The 22186-nt window shown below is 42.7% G+C and overlaps 2 protein-coding genes across 2 annotated transcripts in view; one reads left to right on the top strand and one right to left on the bottom strand.

Annotated features, from left to right (window-relative positions):
* The window catches only part of DDIAS (DNA damage induced apoptosis suppressor), a 28515-nt gene extending 22235 nt beyond the window's left edge, over window positions 1–6280 (bottom strand). Inside the window, exon 1 of the mRNA XM_055119707.1 lies at window positions 6010–6280. The gene's annotated coding sequence lies outside the window, so the exon portion shown is untranslated. The remainder of the gene's footprint in view (window positions 1–6009) is intronic.
* A 120-nt stretch (window positions 6281–6400) lies between these two features.
* Window positions 6401–22186, top strand: part of PRCP (prolylcarboxypeptidase) — a 98695-nt gene continuing 82909 nt past the window's right edge. The window contains exon 1 of the mRNA XM_004621169.3: window positions 6401–6978. Coding sequence (XP_004621226.2) covers window positions 6811–6978 — 168 coding nt within the window. The 5' untranslated portion in view covers window positions 6401–6810. The remainder of the gene's footprint in view (window positions 6979–22186) is intronic.

Here is a 22186-nt window from a genome sequence, read left to right as displayed (position 1 = left end):
ACCATGTAAAGAAAGTCAGGAAAAGCTCTAATATTTGGAAAATAAACAATTTACTGTTAAACAACCATTGGGTCAGGGTCAAGAGAGATACAGGGCTAATGTGTTTGCCTTCTTCAGCTGGTGCATGCAGTTCAATCCATACCATCACATGTCTCCCCTTAGCATTGCAGGGTCCAGTTCTGGTCCAGGGTTGACTGCTGGCTATGTCCTCGCTGGCCCCAAGCCACTACTGGGATGCCAAGGTAATCCACAACACCACATAGCCTGAACAGTATCACATCTCTGGTCTCTCACACTCAACTACCAGCCATTTGGCAAAGAATAACTAAGAAGCCCTCTCCTCTCCCTTAACTGCTCTAAAGAACCAGTAGATAAAAAGAAAAAAAAAAAGGGAAAAAAAAGGAAATAAAAAATTAAAGAGACTCCTAGAAGTGAATGAGCACAAATATACAAAGGATGCACAGCAAAGGGAACACAACAAAAGAACTAAGAGAGGAATTTATTGCAATACACACTGACTTTCATAAGGAATAAAGAAAAAAAAATCAAATTAAATTCACTACTTGTGAAACTAGGAAAATGAATCTCAAAGTAGGAGGAAGGAGATAATAAAAATCAGATTAGAAATCAATGCTATAGAAATCAAGCCTGACTCCTCACCACACTGTCTTCACTGAGGCAATTCAGAGCGGGGCAGGCTGAATTTCCCTGTCAGCCCCAGCAGAACCCCGACAGCCGAAAACCTCCAGAACTCAATTGCCACCATGCTCACAGCTGCTCTCCACAGGCTCAGAGGAGCTTTACCCTCAAAAGAACCAGCAGAAAAAAAAACAGTCTGCTTGGAGCGGGACTGAACCTCCTCTCCCCAGCTCCCAAGTTTACCAGTTCTTTGGCAGTCATACCCACAAACTCGCCTGGTGCCATATAACCTCATCAATGGTCAAGATCCAGAGACTCAGAAATAAAGCTCCTGGAAGAGAGTGACAAAGATTCACTTACCCATGAGTGAGTCTGTTCTATAATTGTATTCTAAATTTCAGAATTCCTGAAGTGACCTGAAGCAACCTCTCATATTCTACCCTACTGATGTACCAAGAGTATCATACATTTGTTGGGTTTAACATACATGTTTGTAATCTCTTATACAAGGGCTTCATGGCTCCAGGATGAAATACAACAATCTTCACACATTTTCCTCTAACAGTGGTGGGAAGGTATAGTGGTGGTGGGATTGGTGTTTGAATATTAAATGTAATGAATTATTGCGAACAACTTTATAAAAATAAAAAAATTAAAAAGAAAAAAAGAAATCAAGAACATGATTCAGAATTAATGACACCAGAAGCTAGAAGAATAAACAAGACTAATGAAATCTCATCTAAACTCGTAAGGAAAAATAGAAAAAACTCAAATGTATCAGAGATGAAAGGGGAGAAATTACAGCAGATGTCTTATGAATATAAAAGATGAGATAAGAGGTTACTGAGGATGACTTTATGACATTAACTTGGAGAATCTAGAAGAAATAAATGCATATTTGAAAAAATACCACTTCCTAAGACTAAATCAGAAAGAAGCAGAAAGCTTGAACAGACTAGTCATGAGTAAGGAAATTGATACAGGAATTAGAAATCTCCCTAACAACAAAACTCCAGGTCCAGATGGGTTCACTAGAGTTCTTCCAAAACTTCAATAAAGATTTATTAAATATACTACTCATGTTCTTTAAAATATTAAAAAATGAGAATTTTTTCTACAATTTCTATGAAGCCAATATGACTTTTTTTTTTTGCTTTTTGGGTCACACCTGGCTCTGCACAGGGGTTACTCCTGGCTCTGCACTCAGGAATTACCCCTGGCGGTGCTCAGGGGACCATATGGGATGCTGGGATTCGAACTCGGGTCGGCCGCGTGCAAGGCAAACGCCCTACCCGCTGTGCTATTGCTCCAGCCCAAGCCAATATGACTTTAACACCAAAACCAGATAGAGGTATTATTGATAAAGAAAGACAATATAGCATACCACATTAAGAAATGGAAAGATAAATTCATATTAATAGACACAGAGAAAGTTTTTGACAAGATTTAACATTCACCTATGATAAAACAAAATAGGAATTCAAAAGGAACATCAAAAGAGTAAAGACTTGTACAATAACTCACAGCCAATATCATATTGAATATTGAGAAACTAAAGCCTTCTGAGCTCAGGCACAAGTCAAGGATGTCCACTTCCTCCATCATTATTCAATGTAGTTTTGGAAATCCTTACCAGAGCAATCAGGTATGAAAAAGAAATAAAAAATGTTCAAATTGGTAAAAAAGTTAAACTATCATTTTGTCAGGCAACAGATTAATATACAAAGAAAGTCCTAAGGGCTGGAGAGATAGTTCAGGGGTCAAGGTTCCTTCTTGCCTTGCCTCCTGCATATCCAGTTCAAATTCTGGGCCCCACAAAGGTGCCCCAAGCACTGCTAGAATACACTCCTGTGCATAGTCAGGACTAGCCTCTGAGTACCAACAAGTGTGGCCTAAAAAAAACAGAACCCTGAAGACCTGTCAAAAAACTTTTGGAAACAATAAATTTGTTACATTTTATATGCAAACAACAAAATAGAATAAGAAAGACAATTCATTTAAAAGTGTCCAAAAACATCAAGTACTTAATGAACAAAGGATGTGAGAGACTTATACACTGTAAATGACATGTCATTATTGAAAGAAATATAAAAAAACGGGAACATGAAAAAAATATCTCACATACATAAACTGGAGGAATTGACTTTATTAAAATGGCCACCATATCCAAACCATTACAGACACAATGCAATCCCCATCAAAACAATGTCATTTTTTGGCTTGCTCTTCAAGCCCAAATTCTCCTCCTATCTCGTTTGCTTATCTCTATTTCTCTTTGCTTGCCTTTTCCACTCTTGAGAAGCACATGTTCTCTTTTGAACTGTTCTATTTCTCCAGCCTCTCCTCTCACATCTTTCTAAGTAAAGTTTTGTTGAATAAAAACTACTTTGCTTCAGTAAAGAAAACAAAAACCAATGTCATTCTTCAAGGACTTGGGAAAAAAATGCTAATCAATTTGTGATAATATAAAACTTTCAAATAGATCCAGAGAGATAGTAAGAGGGTTAAAGCATTTGCCTTGCATGAAACAGCTTCGATTCCCAGCAAACAATCCCCTAGGCATTGATGGGGGACAGCTCTGAGGTCCATGAGCACCACCTGTGTGGCCCTGGAGGTAACAGGTACTTCAGGGTGTCTGGATAATTCCTGGCATCACGTGACCCAAACAGCACTACTTCTGTGGGAACCTACACTGAAATATTGATTCAACTGACCAAAAGTTGTTGGGAGGAGCCTCTGGATCTCCTTAGCACTGCTTGGAAGGTGCCTCCCCCAAGACACTCCCCTCCACCCCCAACCCCGTCAACCCCCTATTGCAAAAGAAATTCTGGGAAAAAAAGACGGGAAGATATCATATTCCCTGATTTTAAATCATACTACAAAAATAAAACAATCAAAATGGTATGGTAATGGAATAAAGACAGATTCTCAAGTTACTGGAACAGATTATGAGCCTAGGAAAACCCTCAGATACATAAACTGTTAATCTATGATGTAGGAGCTGGGTGCAGGAAGGAAGAGTCTCCTCAACAAATGGTGCTGGGAAAACTGCAGTCACATGCAAAAATATGAAACTGGGGGCTGGAGAGAGTCCAGGGGTTAAGGTGCTTCCCTTGCATGTTGTCGGCTCTGGTAGATCCCTGGCACTGTGTGTGGTGTATGTTTCTGCCATGGGCTGGGGTTGAGCCAAGTGGCATATGGAAGTGCTGAATGAAGCTCTCCAAACTGAAAGTTCTCACAAGCCCTTTTTTGTCCCCTTTGAGACTTCATTAATTGGGCTGTCACTGATGAAATCACTTATCATTAAACTGAATCTCCAGCCCTTCTTCCATCCCAGGAAATCACTAATCCATGTTTTTCTTGACAACCAACCCCATTCAATGTTTCCCAAAAGTTATTTTCGTTATCATAGACCCAACCAACAAGAAGACACCCAGGCAAACTTTTATGGCTTGAAGCTTTCTCTAGACCCGAGGACAAGAGAGCAAACACCAGACCAAAAGATGCTTTTTATTGTGCTTATCACCCAGGAAATTCAAGGGCTAGGAAAGCTGTAGGGCATGAACCACACAGAAAAACTATCTTTATCTAGCTCTATAAAAGTACTTTTTCATCTGAATGACTAAAAAATATATAGCCTTCTTCTAAATCACAATATTGCAAAAAACTTCATCAGCTGAAGCTTGAAAAGAATGAGTGAGGTCTGCCAGGCTGGGGCCGGGGGCAGAAGTCTCAAAGTGAAGGGTCTGAGGGACTTTAGACACTCTCCCGTCTGGGAAGCCAAACAAAGCTGGAGGAGCTCCTGAACTGAGAGGAGGGGCCACTTGGGCTCAAAAGGGGACAGCCAGGTCAGACCTAAGGCAGGCGGGGCAGCCAGCGGGAAGGCTGCCGTCACTGCCTGGCCAGCAGTCTCGGGGGCCGTCCTGGGCGTCAGAGGAGAGGAGGAGCTGGGAGGACCCGCCTGACCGAAAGGCTGAGGACCGAGCGGGGATGTAGGATAACATAGCCTCTGATAGTTTAGGTTTATTGGGTTACTCCCGTTACAGTGCTTCCTGTTTATTTGTAGCTTCTTTCTTAGTGTTCTGTTGACTTGTAAATATTGTTTTTTCTCTTCTCCTTGAGTCCTCTGCATAGTTTATTCAGAGCCATGTCCTTTTTGTATAGACACAAGAAGACAATATTATGCTTTTGTTACTTGGGACTTAATCGGCTTCGAATATTATTCATTCCTGGGCATCTGCTTTCTCCACTTAAGCCTCAGCTGCCTTCAGTTCCTAGCACCCCAAAAGCAGGGTCCCAATGAAGGACGGGACGGATTCAGGGCAAGCGGTGAGTTATGTGCTACCCTGGCATCAAGATGGGCCTGGCCAAAGTGCCTAATTTTTAACTATAAGTTACGAGATTGATCACAGACAAATCCTGTCGTGATCCAAATGTAATGACGAGACTAGGACCCTGCCAGGGATAGGAAAGACTAATTTGGCCTGAGCACTGTAGTCTGAGATCGAGATGGCCCTCAGGAGAGCAATTCTATAAGCTTTAATGTATCTCTTATTGTGTCCACATAAAATGATTAATATTACGAATACTTATATGTTAGTTGGACAAGGAGAGGAGAAACACACCCATGGGATTCGGCTCTTGGGTGGATCCTCCTGCTTAAAGAGAATCAGTCCTAGGAGAAGCATCCTCTGAGGGAAAGAACTTTACCCCTATTGATTGTGACCACACCTATGTGTAAGCCCCAACCCCTCATGCTGGGAGGATTTAACTAGGCTGTGAGAGTGGGTTGGGCGGCGAGATCCACAGATCCAGAGAGAGATCCAGAGCCGGGAGAGAAGCAGAGAGAGAGAATGAAATAAACTGATCAAGCAACCAGTTTGGCCTTCTTCCTTCCGTCGCCTGCCCTTGACCAACAGCCACACACAGGGTTCCAGAGCACCGAACGTGGGCGGTGAGACAGCGCTGCTGGGAGAGCCCGCTGGCGTGCTTTAGTTTTTTACACGGGGGAAGCACCGTTTCTAAGCCGAGCATCCCTTAGGCTCAGCGAAGCACTTTCTCCCCACCTGAGCAGTCAGGGCACGACTGACCCAAGACCGACCCAAGTGCCACCCAAGCACACCCAAGGCTGTGGGGAAACCGCGCAGCACTCCGCTCCCTGCGCTCGCTCGCGGCCCCACGGAACCCGCGGCGCCAGCAGAGCGGCCGCAAAGCTCTCGCGTTGAAACAAAGTCCGCGCTCCAGACGCCCTCTGTCCCCGGGGCGTCGGCCCTCGCCTGTGGCCGAGTAAGACTGACTGCTAAGGGCTTCGCGGGGCGGCTCCGGCCCTTCCTTTGGCTCCCAGAAAACCTCTTCCCCGTAGCTCCTCACCTGAGGCTTAGGACCTCAGCCCGGACTCCTGTGGGACCGAGGTCTCTAGTCCGGCAGCCATCAGCCGCAAGCCTTCCGCTTGAATCTCCCGCGGCCCCTTCCGCCGGAAGTGATGCGTGGACGATGCTCCTCAGAGCCAATCAGAAGGCCGGTCGCCGGGGTCACGTGCTTGCTCTGTTTTCCTCGCCAGGCTTGGACTCCGCGTTTGGTTCAATGTTCTCGGGGGCGGGGCTGGTGCTGTGGAGCGGAGTCTTGCGGGGCGGCGACCGAATGGGGGGGCACGGGGACTGGGTGACAGGTTCAGGGTGTGGGGATGCCTGGGGGTGGAGCGGGTGAGGGATGCACAGACCCTGAGATTGAAGAATGGCCGGGGAGAAAAGCGTGAGACCCCCCGAGGGCGGGCCTTTGCTGGTGGGCTGGAGGGTAGCCGCCCCGCGCCCTTCGCTCACGCGTCCGTGGGAATCGCCGCCGTGCCAGACGCTACCTGAGCGTGCTACGCAGGGGCCCGGGGACGCGAAGATGGCGTGGGGATGGGACGCTCCCAGGTGGAGACGCGGCCGGCCGGGACCTGGGTGGCAGCCGAGGACATCGCTGGCCACTGAACTGCATCTCCAGCCCGAGAGGGTGATCCTGCTCCTGGGGGGAAGGAAGCGGGACTGGAGGCAGGCTCGGGCCTCGCCGGGGCGGCACCGGGTTTCCCCGGGGAGGAGCCCGGCGGCGGCGGGCGGAGCTCCGAGCTGAGCTGGGTCTGCGCGCGTCGCCCGATCCCTGCACCCGCGCCGCCGCCGCCGGCCGCCAGCCATGGGGCTCGGGGCCCTCGCGGTTCTGTTGGTCGCCGCCCTGACGCCCGGCGCGGCCGCCCGCGTCCCGCCGGCCCTGAGAGCCTTCAGCAGCCTGCACTCGGCCCCGGGCTCCAGCGCCCGCAGCTCCGGTCCCCGGGAGTTCTCGACTCGCTACTTCCTGCAGAAGGTAGGTAGGTGCGGGCGACGGACGTGGTGGTGGTGGTGGTGGTGGGGCCCATGGGGGCCACGCGGAGCCAACCGCCCCGCTGTTTCGGGGCTCTGGAGCCCTCCAAAGAGAGTGGGACCTGCAGGGTCTGGGGTTCACACTTCTCGGGGAAGGAGCCCCATATCGCACTTCTCTCTTGAATCGTTCCCTCGGTCCCTTGATGATTCGTCCGCGAACCACACTGCATTTGGTCACTACAGTCACTTGACCATCTCGCCCCCAGGGGAAGCCGGGATCCGCATTCCTTGACCTCACACACTTGAAATGATTTGACGCAAACCCAGATTCCCCCTAGCTTGGAGACAGTTAGTATTTTGCCCCACAGCTGATCCTGAGTTTCCAAGTTCTTGTTAGATGTGTTCCATACTGCTGGACCTAAACGGCTGAGCTGTCATTTGCTCTGCTGGTTTTGATTTTAAACGTAATTACCAAACATGGAAGTGTATTTGAGTATTACATTAGTCTTGTATGTGGACAAGACGAACACTGATCTTCATGAATATTTGACAGTTTTGAAACTCAGCAATTATTAAAGTTGCCACGTGGTACACCACTAATCTGACTTGTTTGTAATGGGAAGTTTATATCTTTTTATCTTTCTCATCCCCTCTGAGATTGAGTATTTACTCTTTGTTGTGAATTAAAATTGAACATACATGCATTCGTTTATTTCTGGATTCTGTTCTGCTCTGTTGATCTAAGGTTTGATTTGAATATCATTCTATTACTATGGCTTTGTATCAGTTAGAAATTAGGGAGTTGTAGCTCTTTTAACAGTTTTGACTTTAACCATTTTCCTTGAGATTAAACAGATACGGGTGAAAGTCAGAGTGCTCTAGCACCCCCGCACTCTTTCTAACCTCTTGAAGCTAGTCTGAGGTTTATGCTTTAATGTTTAGTTTTTTGGAGGGACACCACCAACCAGTGGTGCTTGGGAACCCTTCCAGTTAATCCTCAGAGTACTTGAGGTCCAGGCCATGCCTCACACAAAGCAGGCACTCCAGCCCCTGAGCTGTCTCCCTACACTGTGCTGGCACTTTGTAAACGATTGTTTGCAAGTGGAACTGTCAAACTGTGATCTCTTAATCCTTTAGGAATGATGAAAAACCAAACTCAGCATAAAAGGGAGGAAAGAAATCGTAGATGAGATCAAATGATGTTAGTTCCTAGTTTATGTCCCTTTGCTGTAGACTGCTTCCTACTTTTTTTGAAATACAGCTTAATAACATTTCTCTTCCCTTTTTTCGGTGGTGCAAAAATCTCTTTGGTTCTACTCAGCCACTATTTGTATTCTAGACCTCACCTGCAGGTGCTGGGTTTTATTTTCTGGGGGTTGCTTTTGGAGATGCTTAGGGAGCCATGTGTATGGTATGGGATTCCTGAAATATGCAATCCAGCTCTTTGAACTATCTTTCTGGCTTTACTCACCCTCCTTTTGCTCTCGGGCTTCTCTGTAGTTTATATGTTTGTACAGATATTTTATATATTTCTATTTTTTTACCATAACCTTTCTCCTTACATTGATGCCAATGTGGTATCATTTAATTTTTTCAAGAAAAAATTCTATATAGGTATTTATTGTGTAATAGTGGTTGTAGTATTCTCCAGTTTTGGGTAATAGGTTTTTTAGTTGGGAATGACTGCATGTAAACTCAATTTAAATTAGTTTAGAGCACATATACTACTTATTAAAAAATATATATATGAGAATCACCATGAGATATAAAGTTGATAATGATTTTCAGTCATACAATGTTCCAACATTGTTCAACATTGTCCCATCCTTTCACTTAGTGCTTTTTTCCCTCTACTTTCTTGGGTTGTACTTGGGTTGTTTATTTGAGCTTTTTTGTGTTTCCCAATGTAAAATAGTATTACTATGAATTTCCCTCATAGTACTGCTTTTTCTGTGTTCCATATGTTCTGATAGGTTGTGCCTTCATTCTCATTTGTTACCAGAAAATTAAATTGTTTTCTTTTGATTTTCTTCTTGACCTAATAGAAGAATATTCATTATAGGTTGTATTTTCCCATCTTTCATTTATTTATTTTTATGGATATTGTCTGTCTGAATAGCATTGTAATCTGAAAAGATACTTGGCATGATTTCAGTCTTTATGACTTTACTGACAATTGTTCTGTGCCTCAGCATGTGACTTATCCTGTAAAATGTTCAATGTGTATTGGAGAATGTGAATTTGTTTGGAAGTGTGTGTGTAGAGGACCCTGTAATTATCTATTAACCCTAGCTTTTCTAAATCTTTATTTAAGGCTTTTTTCCTTCACAGAATTTTCAGTTTGGTTGACTTGTTCAGTGGTGAGAATGAAATAGTAAAATGTCCACTATAATTGTATTATTTGAGTTGTGTTTCCTTAGTTCTATTAGTAGTTGCTTTGTTATTTGGGAGATTAGGGTTAAGTCACACTGATAGTGCTCCAAGGCTTTGTTCTGAGGGTCACTCCAGTGCTGTTCACAGAGACTGAGCTGGATTCAGCTGTATGCAAGGCAGACATCTGAAACCACGTGATACCTCTCTGGTCTGCCTATATAAATTTATGATTATTTAGCACATAGACTAGTGAGTATTAAGTCTTCTGCTATATGGATCTTGTAATCATATATCTTCCATCCCTGTTTCATTATCTTTTAGTTGCAATCTAGTTTGATGTAGGTACAGTCATCCCCACTTAAAAAAAAAATTTACTTAAAATTTTTATTTTAGTTTTGTTTTTGGGCCACACCCAGTAGTGCTGAGGCCTGGCTCTGTGCTTAGGGATCACTCCTGCTGGGGCTCCAGGGCAATACAGTGGTGCCAAGGATCAAACCTGGGTCTACAGCATGCAATGCAAGCCCCTAACCACTGTACATGAATGAGAATGAGAGCCTATAAAAAACCAAGTAAAAAACAACTAAATAAAAACAAAAAAAATATAACATAATTAGTTTCTGGTTTTGGTCCTCACCAGATGGTGTACTGCGGGTAATTTCTGGCTCGTTAGTTGGGAGTTGCTCTTGCAGGATCATGGGAAGTATTGAGTGCCTGGTATGCTCCTACCCCATCGTACTGTTTAAAAATGATTGCTTTCTAGCATTTATTTTGAGTCTGTGTTTATGATTGTAGTTCAAGTGAGTCTTTTGTAAACAGAAGAAGGTTGTTCCCCCAATCTCTTTTCTCTTCCCTGATCCATTCTGACATTCCCTGCCTTGGGCAAATTCAGCCATTCACATTTAGAAAACTTATTGTTTTAAGGGGAATGCCATACAAAAATTACTTCCATTTTTCTATGTGGATTTTGGGAATTGTTTGACTTTCTCTTATTTTCTCTTTTACTTTGATATCTGCCTCTTATGTGGTGATGGTAATATTTACATCTTTTTTTTTTTCTCAGCGTGTCTATTTTAAATTTTCCCTTTCTTGGCCTTTCCTCTAAGATCAGGCACAAGACAAGGATGCCCAACTCACCACTCCTCTTCAATATAGTACTGGAAGTACTTGTGATAGCTATTAGACAAGAAAAAGAGATTAAGGGCATCTAGATAGGAAAGGAAGAAATCAAACTCTCAATATTTGCAGACGATATGATATTATATCGAGAGAAGCCTAAAGCCTCTACTAAGAAACTCTTCGAAACAATAGACTTATACAGTAAAGTTGCAGGCTACAAAATCAATACCCAAAAATCCATGACCTTCCTATACACATAAAATGAGGCAGAGGAAAGGGACATGAAAAAAGCAATCCCATTCACAATCGTGTCCCAGAAAATCAAGTACCTCGGAATCAGCTTAACCAAAGAAGTGAAAGACCTCTACAAAGAAAACTATAAAACCTACTCCATGAAATAAAAGAGGACATGAGGAAATGGAAACATATACCCTGTTCATGGATAGGGAGAATCAATATTGTCAAAATGGCAATACTCCCCAAAGCGTTATACAGATTCAATGCAATCCCTATACGGATACCCATGACATTCTTCAAATAAACGGATCAAGCAATCCTAAATTTCATATGGAATAACAAACGCCCACAGATAGCTAAAACAATTCTTGGGAAAAAGACAATGGGAGGCATCACCCTCCCCAACCTCAAACTTTATTACAAAGCAGTAACAATTAAAACAGTATGGTACTGGAACAAAGGCATAGCCGTAGACCAATGGAACAGGGTGGAATATCCCTACACACAACCCCAAATGTATGATCATCTAATCTTTGATAAGGGAGCAAGAGATGTGAAGTGGAGCAAGGAAAACCTCTTTAACAAATGGTGCTGGCAACTGGACAACCACATGCAAGAGAATGGGCTTAGACCTCGACCTGACACCATGCACAAAAGTCAGATCAAAATGGATTAAAGACCTCAACATCAGACCACAAACCATAAGGTACATTGAAGTCAAGGTCGGCAAAACCCTCCACGATATTGAAGATAAAGGTATCTTCAAAGATGACATGCAACTGGCCAACCAAGTGGAAACAGAGATAAACAAATGGGACTACATTAAACTAAAAAGCTTCTGCACCATAAAAGATACAGTGACCAGAATACAAAGACAGTCTACAGAATAGGAAAGGATATTCACACAATACCCATCAGATAAGGGGTTGATATCATGGGTATATAAAGCACTGGTTGAACTCTACAAGAAGAAAACATCCAACCACATCAGAAATGGGGCGAAGAAATTAACAGAAACTTTCCCAAGGAAGAGATATGAATGGCCAAAAGGCACATGAAAAAGTGCTCTGCATCACTAATCATCAGGGAAATGCAGATCAAAAGAACCATGAGATACCACCTCACACCACAGAGACTGGCACACATCCAAAAGAACAAAAGCAACCGCTGTTGGAGAGGATGTGGGGAGAAAGGGACCCTTCTACAGTGCTGGTGGGAATGCCAACTGGTTCAGCCCTTTTGGAAAACAATATGGACGATTCTCAAAAAATTAGAAATTGAGCTGCCATTTGACCCAGCAATATCACTGCTGAGAATATATCCCAGAGAAGCAAAAAAGTATAGTCGAAACGACATCTGCACTTATATGTTCATCGCAGCACTGTTTACAATAGCCAGAATCTGGAAAACACCCGAATGCCCTAGAACGGATGACTGGTTGAAGAAACTTTGGTACATCTATACAATGGAATACTATGCAGCTGTTAGAAAAAAAGAAGATCATGAATTTTGCATATAAGTGGATCGGCATTGAAAGTTTTATGCTGAGTGAAATGAGTCAGAAAGAGAGAGACAGATATAGAAAGATTGCACTCATCTGTGGAATATAGAATAACAGAGTGGGAGACTAACACCCAAGACTAGTAGAAATAAGTACCAGGAGGTTGACTCCATGGTTTGGAGGCTGGCCTCACATTTTGGGGAGAGGGCAACTCAGAGAAGGGATCACCAAGTATAATGTGGTCGGAGGCCATGCGGGGGAAGGGTGATGCGGGCTGAATGTGGGCTAGAGACTGAACACAGTGGCCACTCAACACCTTTATTGCAAACCACAACACCTAGAGAGAGAGAACAGAAGGGAATGCCCTGCCACAGTGGCAGGGTGGGGTGGGGGAAGATGGGACTGGGGAGGGTGGGAGGGATTCTGGGTTTACTGGTGGTGGAGAATGGGCACTGGTGAAGGGATGGGTTCTCGAACTTTATATGAGGGAAACATGAGCACAAAAGTGTATAAATCTGTAACTGTACCCTCACGGTGATTCACTAATTAAAAATAAATTAATTAAAAAATGTTATACTTAAATTATAACCAAAAAAATAATAAATTTTCCCTTTCTCTCTCTTTTTTTTTTGGTGGGGGGGTCACACCCAGCAATGTTCAGGGGTTACTCCTGGCTTTGCACTCAGGAATCACTCCTGGCAGTGCTTAGGGGACCATATGGGATGCTGGGAGTCGAACCTCGGTCGGCCGTGTGCAAGGCAAATGCTCTACCCGCTGTACTATTGCTCTTTTCCTTTTTTGATGTCATGCACACACATAAACTCACACCACACTCACCCACACACTGTCTCACACTCACACTCACACTCACTTACACATTTGGTTGTTGACTGGTGCTTGTACAATTCAATAGTTCTGTGTGCTGGAGGTGCATTTCTTTAGCATTTCTTTAGTTTCAGTGCTTCAGTTGTGATGCTTTTATTGTCAGGAACCAGCCCTAGGTGAATAGTCCTGAAGCAGGGGTGTTGTGAGGATTAAGAAAAAAAAAGAAAAAATGAGAAAAAGCATGAGATTGGGGGCTAATTGCTTTATGAATTGAGAGCCCTAGCTGTCCTCAGTTTACAGTATTCATTGGTTATAACTATTGAATATCAGAAGTACAAACGTTCTTTATTGAATTAGACTTTTAGATATCTGAGGATATTTAGTTGAACAGGTTCAGTTCGAACCGAAATATAAACATGGGTTTGGTTGAACATAAACATAAACAGATATAAAGCTATTCCTTCAGGGGAAATTCTTGTAGGAGATATGCCCACAGATGGCACCCATCTTGGGCCCCTGCATTCTGGATTCTGGTACCCAACACTTTTTCACATTCTGGTTAAAGTACTTGCTAGGGGTCACTCTGGTACTCAGGCACATGCTGGGGGTCTCACTGCTAGTCCTAGTGCTTGCACATCTCTTTGATAATGCTGTCTGTAGTTTGCACCTTTTTGTGTGTGGGTTTGCATGCATCTGGCCACGTACAGAATTCTGAGGTTATTGCATGCCTTGTGGGAGCAACTGTATCGCCCTCCTTAAGGAGGGGCATATGCAAAAAAGAAAGTGTTAAGTAATGAAAAAAATGAGACAGAGAGAAAGTAATATTCCTTAGAAGAGATGGATAGTAAATGACACAGGGAAATGAAATTTGATTGCAGGCTAGCTTTGAAGTCTCATGCAAGCGAATGACTGTATGTTACGACTTAACATGGCTGTATGTTGTTCTAGTTATAAGAGTTTTTTGGATTTGGCCATAGAATTGGTGGAGACTTTTTTATAATCAGAATTTCTTGTTTGGCAGATGATTAAAACAAAGTGAAAGAGTGGCAGTGTCTGAGAGATATGGCCAAAGAGTATTCTCATATTCTCATAGGTCATGGAATTTAAACGAAGTTAAAGAGGGGAGTGAAGATGTAGTTCTGAACAAGAAAAAGGTAGATTATACAAGGTTGAAAGATCGAAAATTGGAGTAAATGAGTAAGCTGAAAAGATAAGAGGAAGCAGAGAATGCTTGAAGTTGAAGTTTGGTGTGATTACAGAACCTGGGAGTGATAATATCTGAGTTTAGTAATCAAGATAGGTAAAGTTAAGGTTATTGGAGGAGAGGAGAAAGAAGAATTCAGGGACCCAGATATTAAAAATAGCCAAGAATTATGAAAGGAGTTATCTTGGAATGACAATGAACAAGGAACTCAAATCTAAAAGGTAGAGGGATAGTGAATTTCATTGGTGTTCACTGTAACAAGAGGGGTAGTGGAGTTTTAGAATTTGAGGACATAATATTTAAAGGCAGTGAGTTGGGGAAAAGATAGGAGGACATAAGAACCATCCTGTCTCCATGCCCAGTGTGGAGAGATTTGAAAGAGAAATCAGCCACCACATAAGAAGGTCAAATATGTTTATAATTGTTTGTAATAGCAGAGACAAAGTAGCACTGGAGCATTGTTGACCCGTTGTTCATAGATTTGCTCGAGCAGGCACCTGTAGGGTCTCCATTTGTGAGACTTGTTGTTACTGTTTTTGGCATATCGAATACACCACGGGGAGCTTGCCAGGCTCTACTGTGTGGGCGGGATACTCTCGGTAGCTTGCCGGGCTCTCTGAGAGGAACAGAGGAATTGAACCCGGGTTGACTGCGTGCAAGGCAAACGCCCTTCCCGCTGTGCTATTGCTCCAGTCCTGTACAAAGTATAAATCAAAATATACTAGAGCTGGGGAGCTAGGCTGGAGCATATGCTTTGCGTATGGGAATCCTGGGCTTCATCCCAGAAATCTCACTGTCCCCCCGAGCATCACTGTGAGTGACCCACAAGCACTGTGCTGGGAATAGGCAGCCTACTCCCCTTCAAAAAAAGAAAAGAAAGTATATTAAAACATTAACAACAGTGATGGAGTGGTATTGGTGTTAGTTCATTTCATTCTTTATGCTTCTCAAGTTTAATGAAACTGCATGTTTTTTATAATGCATAAAAAGAAGTTTTGTTTATTTATTTGTTTGTTTTGGGGCCACACTTGGTGCTGCTCAGGGTTTACTCCTGGCTTTGCACTCTGCGGTCACTCCAAGTGCGGCTTGGGGGAATCACATGGGATGCTGGGGATTGAATTTAGGTCAGCTGTGTGTAAGCTAAAAGCCCTACCCACAGTACTCTCTCTTCAGCCTCATAAAAATAGGGTTTATTTTTTTAAAAAGCAGTTATCCTAGACTGATTTTCAGACCACAGACCATGTACTGCCCAATACCATGCTCTGGGTAAACACTGAGACTAGTCTTATTCCTCCTTTCTCACCTAGCCATGTCAGTTTTGTTATATTTTCCTTTAGCTTTTCATGTCCTTTGTGCCACACACTGTTGTCCCCTACTACCGCCTTTCTAGACTCTTTTTTTTAATTACTTTTTTTTATTATAACAGCACAATTTACCGAGTTCTTCATAATACAATTTGTTTTATGTTTCAGTCATTAAAAATACCAACACTAATCCCACCACCAGTTTGACCTTCCCTCCATCAATATTCCCAGTTTACCACCTGTCAACCCATCCTGCCCTCTTGGCAGGTACAAAGAAATTTACTTCATATCATTTGTTATAACACAAAGGCAAATGTAATTATCAAGACTTAGAGCAATGAAAGTCAATTTGTGATTATTGTTTTATCTCAAAATTGTGTTTCTGAAGTCATTGTGTGATTAATTACTGGGCTGGTTCGTGCTAGTTGAGCCTTCTGTGTTACTGTTTTCGCTCATTGATCCTGGTGGTCTTCTATACAACTCTCCAGATTTGCTGTGATCATAGTGGGCTAAACAGTACTGTGAAATTTGGAGGTGCCCCGCTGCACAGTCCAGGAGCAGTTAGTGGTTTGATAGCTTGATGAGGTTCAGTTATGGAGCTGGGCTCTTTTTATGTCCTGGGGGCCTGCTGTGCCTTCAGGAAGAGGGGGGAATCTGCGCACCCCGATTCTGGGAAGACCAAGAGTCTTCCAGAAGAAGGCCAGGCCAGTCAACTGGGAAGATTCCCAGCCTGGAAAGATTTGGCTGTGTCAGATTCTTTTGTAGATTAATTGTGGGCTGGGCTGTTTCTCTGCTGGAAAGATGGCGGGTGTTGGTGTGGCTGCTTAGTTTCCCAGTGTTGGAGTGTGGGGGGAATGGAGGTGGGTGGGTGAATCTGCTCTCCCCCATTTGAAGAGAGCCCCAGAATTTTCAGCCTGTAGACTAACCTGTCCTATCTGGGAAAGTTCAGCAGCTCATTTGGTTTGAAATTAGTTGTGAAGCTGGGCTGTTTCTGTGTTGGAGGGTGTGGCTTTCGCTGCTATGCATTCACAAGGCAGAAGGGAAATCTGCCTACCTCCATTCTAAGAAGGCCTCAGAGTTTTTAGACTGAAAGAGTCTTAATTTGTCTTCTTTGCTACCCGTAATTTCTCTTCGACTTCCATTCTTAGGAATCAATAACTTGAATCACCTAGACAAACTACTTTTTACTTAGAATCTATGATGATTCTCTATTATTTGTTTCATTCATAATTAACTCCAGCTGTAGATAGGGAGGGCCCCAACTCACCTTTCCAGTTTGCTGATCTTTTCTCTACACCTGCAGTTCCTTTCCTGTTTCCCTGCTTTAGCCCACGTTTTGATGCCTGGAATATTCTCTCAGGTCCTTGCCTGCGCGCCTCCCACCCCCTCAAGCTCCCTCCCACCCGCCCCAGTCAATCCCTTCTGTCTTTCATTCACATCACAGACCCTGCTTTTTCAGAATCCAGTTTTGTAATCTCATGGAAAGAATGTGTTTGGTCAGCTATTTCTTTGTACTTTCTTAGGGGAAGGTGTTACTCTACCCCTATATTACAGTCTTTTACACCCAATCTTAACTCCTATGTTAAAGAATTCTATCTTACATATACTATGCTGTCTTCCTCAACATGTGACATTAGTGTGGAGGCAGGCAGGTAGATAGGGAAGGGTCCCCACGGCAATGGAATTCCTGGAATGTAATAACCAACTAGCCCCAAGGCTGTCCAACACACCTGTGGGCCTGATAAGCCCTTTACCTGGAGCCAGAACAGACCAAAGAAGGCTAAACCTCCCTCCCAGAGAAGTTCCAGTAGGAACAGAGGCCAAGAAAGGAATTTCAAAGATCATTGGTTAATTCCAACTCTACCCATTTGGCAACCATCCTAGCAATAAACTCACATCTAGGTAGAGAGCCCCATGTGGGACAGCTTGGGAAAAAACCCTATAAAAGCCAACTTGAACAAAGAAAGCAAGCACATAGGCTGCCCATATGCTGCTTGTGTCCGTGTGTTGTGGCCAAGCACATATGGTGCTTGTTCACATGTGTCACCCAAATCTCTCCCCTTGAGATGTGTAATTTCATATCTAATGCTGATATGTGTAGGGGCTCTCTCTGCCTTTTGGGAAGCTTGTGTTCTCTCTTAAGTATGTTACTCTCTCTCTCTCTCTTCCACCTTCCCTCCCTCCCTCCCCTTTCTCAAAACCTCCAAGTAAAATCTGTTTTTATTTCACTGCTCGTCTCCTCCTGAAATTCTTTTCTGTGAAAAAGACCAGGATCCAACAGGCCTGGGCAAGGCCTAGGACTGACTTTTCTTTCCTGCAAAGAGCAATTCCTTGCTCTAGCCTGAGTCCAATGACTCCTCAAGAAATTGGGTGGTGGGGGTTAACCCTGCGCTGCACAGAAGTGGATGTCAGGTGTGGCTTGATGGCTACCTAGTGGGACTGGCAGGACTCGAGGTCCATGCCTGCAGTGGCTCATTGCAGACTTTCATGGTCTTAGCTTCTCAGTGGATCCCGGTGTGGCAGAGGTGTATTGGGAGAAAGTGACTGTTTTTCTCCTCTTCAATTCATATAAATCACCTGCAGGTCCACTAACATCAGTTTTACTTAGATATTGTCTTCACAAATGTCTTTCCCGTTCTCTTGTGTTCCCTTTACAGCTTATTATATCTGATAGCAAATCCTCCATTAAAATTTTTCCAATATTCTGTATGCAATCTCTTTTGGAATAATAGGGGTTCCTTAAACATTCTCCTCATCAATGCTGTGGGGATTAAGCACTGCTGTGTATTCATCTTTCAATTGATTGGTGAAATCCTTGCTTGTCTTGCTTTGACTTAGTAATTCAAAGGGACAGAAGTCACCTACTTGGCAATTTGTCTTTGAAAGTCTACCAAGCCCTAGATTAGGAAATCAAGTCCAGCTAACTGTATTTTTTTTAGTATCTTGGATATTAGTGTTATCTTTAGACAGTATTTAAAATAATAGTACCATTCTTCTGTTTAATGAAGTACTATCATTGTAGAAACTATGCAGATGAAAATTTAAGCTATTATCGTTAACTTTTATGAGAAATCTGGCTATTTGAATCCTGACTTTAATCATATTATTCATCCACCAAAGAGAAAATAAGTAGTCCCTTGAGATATGGATTTATAATCTAGAACATTATAAATGATATTATATTTTTAATTCATTTTTTTCTTTTTGGGTTTTTGGACACCTCTGGAGTTGCTTGATGGCTACTTCCAGCAGCACGTGGGGGGGCTTTGTAGTGTGTGTCAAAGATTGAACCCAGGCTTCTACCCGTAAAGCTTGTGCTCAGTCCATTGATCTGTTCCTCCAGTCCCTGGTTTCTGAGGCAAGGCCACACTTGGCGGTTCCCAGGGGCTCTTGTTGCCTAGTGCTCGGAGGTTTGCTGCAGGTAGTGCTGGGAATCATGGGGTGCTGGAATTCAGTCTGGACCTCAGCATGCACTCAGCCTGTTGAACTCTCAGCCCACTAAATCATCCCTCCTTCTCTCTTCCTCCCCGTCTCTCTCTTTTCCTCCCTTCCTTCCTCCCTCCTGTCCTTCCTTTCTTGCTATTTTTGGGTTGCAATTTGTGTGCTCAGGGCTTCCTCCTGGTAGTGCTGGGGGGCAGGGGGCACATGTGGTGCCAGGTATCGCATCTATATGCAAGGCAAGTACCTTATTCCCTGTTTGATCTCTCTGGACCCTATATTTAAATTCTTTATAAATAGGATACCTAAGGCAGTTCTGATTTAGTTGTAATTTATTTATTTCACCTACCATTCCTAGCATTTGTAATTTTCATGGTGGTAAATGTGTACTGAAGGTGTATTGCACTGTCACAGTACTCATAATGGTACAGACAGAAAGGCAACAATCAAAGCCTGTTGCCCACTGGACCACATCATGCTTCATGTATAAAAGGCACTCACCAGTACTGAATCTCTGTCTTGCTGCTGACATCAGTTCTGAGACAAGGGTTGCTGGGGGTCTGGACTACTGCCGACAATGCCTGACTAGAAATTGAACTCAGGGTCTTGCACATGCTAGGCATGTCCTTTACCATTTGTGCTATATCCCTGTCTTTCTTAAAACTTTTCATTATATTACTTTGCAAGGTCATGTACTTTTTGTTTTTTGGGCCCATTCATGATTGTATATAGCCCAGTTCAGTGGTCAGGGGTTGATCACTCACTGTTTGAACCTCAGTGGTGTTTGAGGTTCCACTGGGTTCTGGGGTCTCTGTACCTACTGTACACAGAGCTTATGCTGCAATCCTTAGAACTATCTCTTCAGCCACAAAGTAATAGATTTTTTAAGTGAATGCTGAGAACAAATTGCTAAACTTGTAATTTTTTTTTTATAATCCATACTTTAAGTCATAATTTATAATTTCTGCCTCGTAAGTGGCAATATTAAACATATAATATATATTGTTGTTTGTGTGTTTGACAGTGTTTTCAGATTTGGGAGGTACATGCAAATAGTGCTTTTCAAAATTTTTTTATATTTATAGAAATATTTATTTTAAAATATTTTAAATATTTTTATTTATATTTTATTATTTATGCACCTGCATGAGCAAATCTATGAGCAATGGGATGACAAGTGACAAGTGATATATTCTGTCACTGTCATCCCATTGCTCATAGATTTGCTCAGGTGGGCACCAGTAACATCTCCATTGTGAGACGTTACTGTTTTTTGTTTTTTAAAAAATTTTTTAAATTTTATTGAATCACCGTGAGATAGTTACAAGCTTTCATGTTTGGGTTACAATCTCACAATGATCATACGCCCATCCCTCCACCAGTGCACATTCCCCACCACCAATATCTCGGGTATACCCCCCTTTCCCACCTTCCCCCTGCCTCTAAGGCAGACAATATTCTCCATACTCTCTCTCTACTTTTGGGCTTGCAACACAAACATTGAGAGGTCATCATGTTTGGTCCATTATCTACTTTTGGCATAATGCTTTTCAAAATTTATTGGTAATATATACCAGGAATCAATTTTCTACAGACTCTTGCTGGCTGTACACAGGTATTACCCACTTTAATCTTTGTAAAATTCCTGGGATAGTTAATTATTTTTATCAGTTTGCATAAAGGAAAACAAGCCTAACAATATAAAGTGACTTCATTAAGTGACAACGTGAATTCATATGTTTTTAGTAGAAGGTAGAATTCACACTCAAATTCAGATCTTTCTTGATTCAGATTCCTCTCTCCATTAGATTGTTTGTGGTTTTCAGAAGAGAAAAAGTTTCTGAAAGATGTCATTGGCACTGCTAAGGTTTTATTAGTACAAAGGGTTGTGTGCACCTTTAAGTCTTACCTTACTTTGTTATGTTTTTGAAAACTTAAGTTTTCTTTATGGTGTTTGATATAACATATTTCACCATCCATGTAATTTAACAGTCTAAATTAAGTGAGGAAGTACATTACAAACAATTGCCCCGGTTCAGTAGATAGGAAAGTGAGGAAGTACTTGTTATCATTTGTTAGTGAATTTTTATTTTTATGCTGTTTGAACCACAGGTCACACTGCAGACACTGTCCTTTAAAACTGTCGGAAACTCCTGTCACTTCCTGAGCTGATTACCTCTTCCTTTGAAGGAGCAGTTCATACAGTTTCAGAAAGGACTAGTGAGGACTCCATTCTCCTGGGGATTGTATGTTTCCTTCTATTGAAAAATTGTAAATGACAGTGACTGGTGTACTCAGTGTCTGCCCAAACCAGGCTTTTTGTTTGCTTTTTTTTATGTTCTTTAATTTCTAGAAAAATAATACACTTTAAGAGAGCAGGGATATTTTACTACTTACCTCTCCATAATAATTTTTTATTGTATGTATGTATTTATTTATTTATTTATTTATTTATTTATTTTATTGAATCACTGTGAGATTCAGTTACAAGCTTTCATGTTTGAGTTACAATCATACAATGATCAAACACCCATCCCATTACCAGTGCACAATCTCCCCAGTATAGACCTTTTTTCCCACCCTCCCCCTGCCTCCATGGCTGACAATTTCCCCCATACTCTCTCTCTCTACTTTGGGGCATTATGGCTTGCAGTACAGATACTGATAGGTTTATTGAAAAAATCCTAAAGCTCACTGAGGGGCGTGAGCACTCTCAGCTCTCCGGGTGGGTGGCTCTGCCTCACCGCCCACCTTTGGTGTTCCGGAACCGCTGTGTATGCTGTCGGTCAAGGTCAGGCGATGAAAGGAAGAAGGCCAAACTGGTTGCTCGATCAGTTTATTTCGTTCTCTCTCTCTGCTTCTTCTGAGTCTGGGCACTCTCTCTGGATCTTCTATCTCCTTCTCTCTCCCCATCTTCTTCTGTCCCTCCCTCTGTGCCCCACAGTCTTAGTTTATATAGAAAATTACATAGGGCAGTAGCACAAAGGTGGGTTTAACATCAACAAATCAACAAAGAAGGGTAAGACCATTTCTTGAGGAGATTAACAAAATCTCATCTAAGGAAATCTCATCTAAGGAGATCCGCTCAAGGGTGTGATTCCAAACAAGGGTGTGTCAGGGTGTGAGCTAGTAATCTGCTTAGTTATAGTAAATCTACTTCTAATATTTCTAGAATGTCATTCTGTATGAGCACAGTAAGAGATATAAAGTTTGG

Source organism: Sorex araneus, chromosome X (genome assembly GCF_027595985.1).
Source record: "Sorex araneus isolate mSorAra2 chromosome X, mSorAra2.pri, whole genome shotgun sequence".
Classification (NCBI taxonomy): domain Eukaryota; kingdom Metazoa; phylum Chordata; class Mammalia; order Eulipotyphla; family Soricidae; genus Sorex; species Sorex araneus.
The sequence above is the reverse complement of the archived record's forward strand: the minus strand, read 5'-3'. Positions and strand labels throughout refer to the sequence as shown.